Below are 3945 nucleotides of genomic sequence, written 5' to 3'. Positions count from 1 at the left end.
ACCACAACTTCTAGCTCTGCACCCTGGCTGTAGGCTGAGCACTGGGCTCACGAATTGCTCAGTTAACTGAAACCGGAGGACCTGTTGGGACATGACGCAGAGCACAGCAACCTGTGAGCAATGGCTGTGAAGTATAGTCCTAGCCAGTTGTCCTCCGTGTCCCACAAGGATGTCTGTGGAATCTGGTCTCCACCTAGACTGAGGTCTAGACATGCTCGACTTCCTTCCTCATAGTGAAAAGAGCCGGGGTCCCCAGTGCCTAGTGACCACCAGCAAGATGAGGCCCTCAGCGCTGTGGAGCCCCGCCCACTAGGGTGTGTCTGGACTGCTCAGTGGGAGAGGGCAGGGCTGTCAGTCATTTCCCTCCCTCTGCATCATCACCGACACTCTTCTGGCAACCAGTCTTTATTCATTTTTTAAAAAAGGAAATCCAAATAAGTTAGCAAAAAAAAAAAAAAAAAAAAATACAAAACAATGGCAAAACCACACGATGCTTAGTTAACAAAAGAAATCACCCCCAAGAGCCCCCAACCCCCTTTCCCTGCCTGTCCCCGGCAACTTCAGCACAGGAGACCTTGGTCAGATGGCAGCTTTACAAACAACACACAAAACAAAACAAAACATAAAACCACTGGAAGGTTCCCAATATTCACTGCAAAAGTTTGGCCCCCCAGGGACTTGGGAACAGAGGATTGTTTCTCTCCCTTTCTTTTCTCTCAATTCAGGGCAGGCCCAGCCCAGCCACTGGCATCGGGAAGAGACCAGAACAGGAGACATGCACAGCTTGTCCAGGTCAGGACACTGTCTGTGTCTCTCAAACCGTTTCACTTAGGGGGTGGAATTAGAGGCCATGTTATGATAAAAAGGAAACTCCTGAGTTTGCCCCCTGAACTGGGGCATACATGAGGGGGCGCTCTGGTCCCCTGCTTTACCTTCCTGGAAAGGGGATGCCCTGTCCTCTAAGGAGGCAGCTGAATGAGGGCATCCAGTACCTTGCTGGGGGGTGGGTTAACCTTACATGGATGAGGAAGGGGATAGTCTGGCCTATGGCACCCCAGAGCTGGCTTCCTAGCATCAGGGCAGCCTGGCTTAGGAGGCCCCTGCTACAGAAGCAGTGGCATCTGTGGTCAGCTTGGGGGGCTTGCAAGGATGCCTGGCTTGGCAGACAATCTCAGTTGGGCATGGTTTCATCTGGGAAGGCCACAGACACATCTTCCACTGTGATGCTGTCCACGATGGAGGTGAGGGAGTGCAGGTTGTGGGCATCTGTAGGGTCAGCCGTGAGCAGATGATCTGTAAGGGGAGGTGGGAAGGTGGTACCTGGGTGAGGAGTGGGGGTTCTTGAGGCCCAGAATAGAGGATGGGACCCTTGGGGTGACACAGGTTTTCCAGGACAGATGGGGGATAAAGCTCCGGAGTTCTACTCCCTGGTCCCTGCCTTTCCCCATGCTCTGTGTGTGTGTGTGTGTGTGTGTGTGTGTGTGTGCGCGCGCGCGCGCCTCTTCTCTGAACTCCCCTAGTGAGGTAGGGTTTGGAAGCAGTCACTCAAGTTGGAGCAGGATGGAGCTCCCCAGAGACTGGACCTGCCCTTTGCTCGGCCTGGTTTTGCAGCACTGACTCAGCACTTCGCAGGGACCCCTGGGGCAGGGACATTGTCCTCTCTGTGGAGAAGGTCAACCACCAGGCATCAGCTGGGGAGCTGCAGGAGCCACTATCACTCCTTTGCTGGTCAAGACTGCAGGGCTACACAGAACCTCCCAGCCCACCCTTTGGGTCCTGGAGTCAGCAGGTCCCTGGAGAGACCCAAGGGAAGAGGACCGGAGCAAGGAATAAGGTAAGAGGGAAGAACCTCGCCCAGGGAGGGACTGAGGGATTGGAGTCAAGGTTACCAGGGTCAAGCCTCACTTACCCCCGGGGTTGGCGCCGAACTCCAGTGCGCTGCCCCACTCTGGACTGCAGGAGGCGCTGTGAGAGCTGCATTCGCTGGGCACCTGCAAGACAGGGCGAAGGCCCAAGGTCGGGGCACAGCCGTTCTTTGATGTGTCTCTCTGCCTAGTCCCAGTGGGCAGAAGCACCTGTGGTGGGGTTGGAGGGTGGGCCACAGGCTGTGGCCTTCCAGCCCAGGCCATCCCCAACCCCAGAATCTTAGTAACCAGCTCCTCTCATGTCCTAGAGGGCCCTGCTTCCAGGCCTTCTTGGCTTCCATCCTGAGTGGTGGTTCTGCCCTCACAGGACCCCAGGTTAAAGGTCCCTGGTTCTCCTGACTCTGGTGATAAGGGTGATGGAGACAGATTTTCTGGCCCAGTGAAGGTCACTCTGTGCAGGCCTGCTGGAGTTCCAATGAGACTGAGTGGGTTTTCTCTCTGCTCAGCCACACCCAGGATGGGGGTGGGGCAGGGGGCAAAGCAGCCTTCTCTGGTGAACTTGGCCTGGCTTTTTAGGCTCTGACTCAGGCTCTGCGATTAATCCTCACCCTTACCCGGGCTGACTGTGGCCTTGCTCCTGATCCTGATCCTTTCTTCAGTCCTGTGTTCCCCACCCCCACCCCTTCTGCACTTCCTCCCCACTGCCTCTATCTCGTCTGGAAAGAACACAGGACACAGGGGGTCAGCTGGATAGCCCAGCTCTGACCAGGGAAGGGCTCCTGAAGCCCCTCGACCCTGTCTGGCACCTGCTCCAACCCTCTGAGCCCCTCTTGGGGTCTTGAGGCTGTCCAGGTGCCTCCCTCTGGCCCCCTCCCCCTGGGGCAGGGGGACGGGATGGCCACTTACCCCTGGCTGGGGCCCACCCCCGCCCCGGTAGCGGAGGTCACGCTCCTCCTGGTTGAGGGAGCTGAGCAGGGTCTGGAGGCGCTCGATGTATTGGATGGCGCTGCGCAGGATCTCCACCTTGGGCAGCCGCTGGTTGGGGTTGAGCAGGGTGCTCCTCTTCAGGGCCTCGAAGGCCTCATTCACCTTCTTGAGCCTGCGCTTCTCCCTCAGTGTGGCCGCCCGCCGCCGGTCCACGGACACCGACTTCCTCTTACACACCTTACACGCCCACGGAAGGCACTGGCCCGGACAGTGCTCGGGGGTGCCCAGCCCCTTGTCTTCGAGGGGCCCTGGGGTCTCGGGGCTCAGGGTGAGCTCCGTCCGCTCATAGCCTGGTGGCTCGAAGCCCTGGAGGTGGACAGGCAGGTAGTTTTCCCCGTCATAGAAGCGGGGTTCCTGGTAGAAGTAGGGGGATGTCTCATACAGCTCCATGGGGTCAGAAAAGGCTTGTTCCTGCCACCAGACCCCAAGCTCCTGCAGCCCCTCACGCCAACTGCTGGGTGCCATTTAAACCCTCCCCGCTGGCATGGAACCAGAGATAAATATAGCCAACGCCACAGAAACCTGAGCCCCCTCTAAGCTGTTGCTGCACATCAAGACGTTTACAGTGGATTAGATGTGATTCCCCTTCTCTCTCCCCCATGGCCCCCACCCCACCCAGCCAGCCTGTCCCTGGCCCAGGCGGGCTCCTGTGCACGGGTCGGGAGGCCGTCGGGTGTAATTTGATTAGTTTTCATTTCTCAGCAGCCCCTGTGGGGCAGGGGCATTGGGGGAGGACACATTCCCCTCTCATCTGCTCCTTTCAATTACTCCTAGCTGGGCGGCCTGCCTGCTCTCTCCTTGCTAGTCTCCAAGAAGCTGGTGGGTGTAGGGGGAGGAGGGAACAAGGAAGGGTAGGCTTAGGCTGGAAGAGGCCTTAAGAGCCAACTTATCCATCTCCCTGCTTCCTGACAGCACCTTAACCACACTACATCAGTCGATGAGACTCTTAAAGACCTCCCTCCCGAAAGAATGGGACTGCTTCAGATTCTGGGCATTCATGGGCACTCAGTATCCGGGGATAAAAGGGATCAAGACTCAGAGCAGCTAATAGATTCCACTTTTGGGGTTCCCAAGCAGCTCTGACCTGTATGTT

At 57.3% G+C, this 3945-nt stretch overlaps 1 protein-coding gene across 1 annotated transcript; it reads right to left on the bottom strand.

Moving 5' to 3' along the window:
- Window positions 1-389: 389 nt before the first annotated feature.
- On the bottom strand, window positions 390-3400 carry MYOG (myogenin). Its single transcript, XM_050764379.1, has 3 exons — window positions 2772-3400; window positions 1910-1991; window positions 390-1293 (listed from the first exon to the last, which is right to left on the bottom strand). The coding sequence occupies exons 1-3, from the start codon at window positions 3315-3317 to the stop codon at window positions 1172-1174; spliced, it is 750 nt and encodes a 249-aa protein (XP_050620336.1). The 5' UTR covers window positions 3318-3400; the 3' UTR covers window positions 390-1171.
- Window positions 3401-3945: the final 545 nt, after the last annotated feature.

The sequence above is a fragment of the Macaca thibetana genome, chromosome 1, assembly GCF_024542745.1.
Source record: "Macaca thibetana thibetana isolate TM-01 chromosome 1, ASM2454274v1, whole genome shotgun sequence".
Classification (NCBI taxonomy): domain Eukaryota; kingdom Metazoa; phylum Chordata; class Mammalia; order Primates; family Cercopithecidae; genus Macaca; species Macaca thibetana.
Note: the sequence above shows the minus strand (reverse complement) of the source record. Positions and strands in the feature narration are given on the sequence as shown.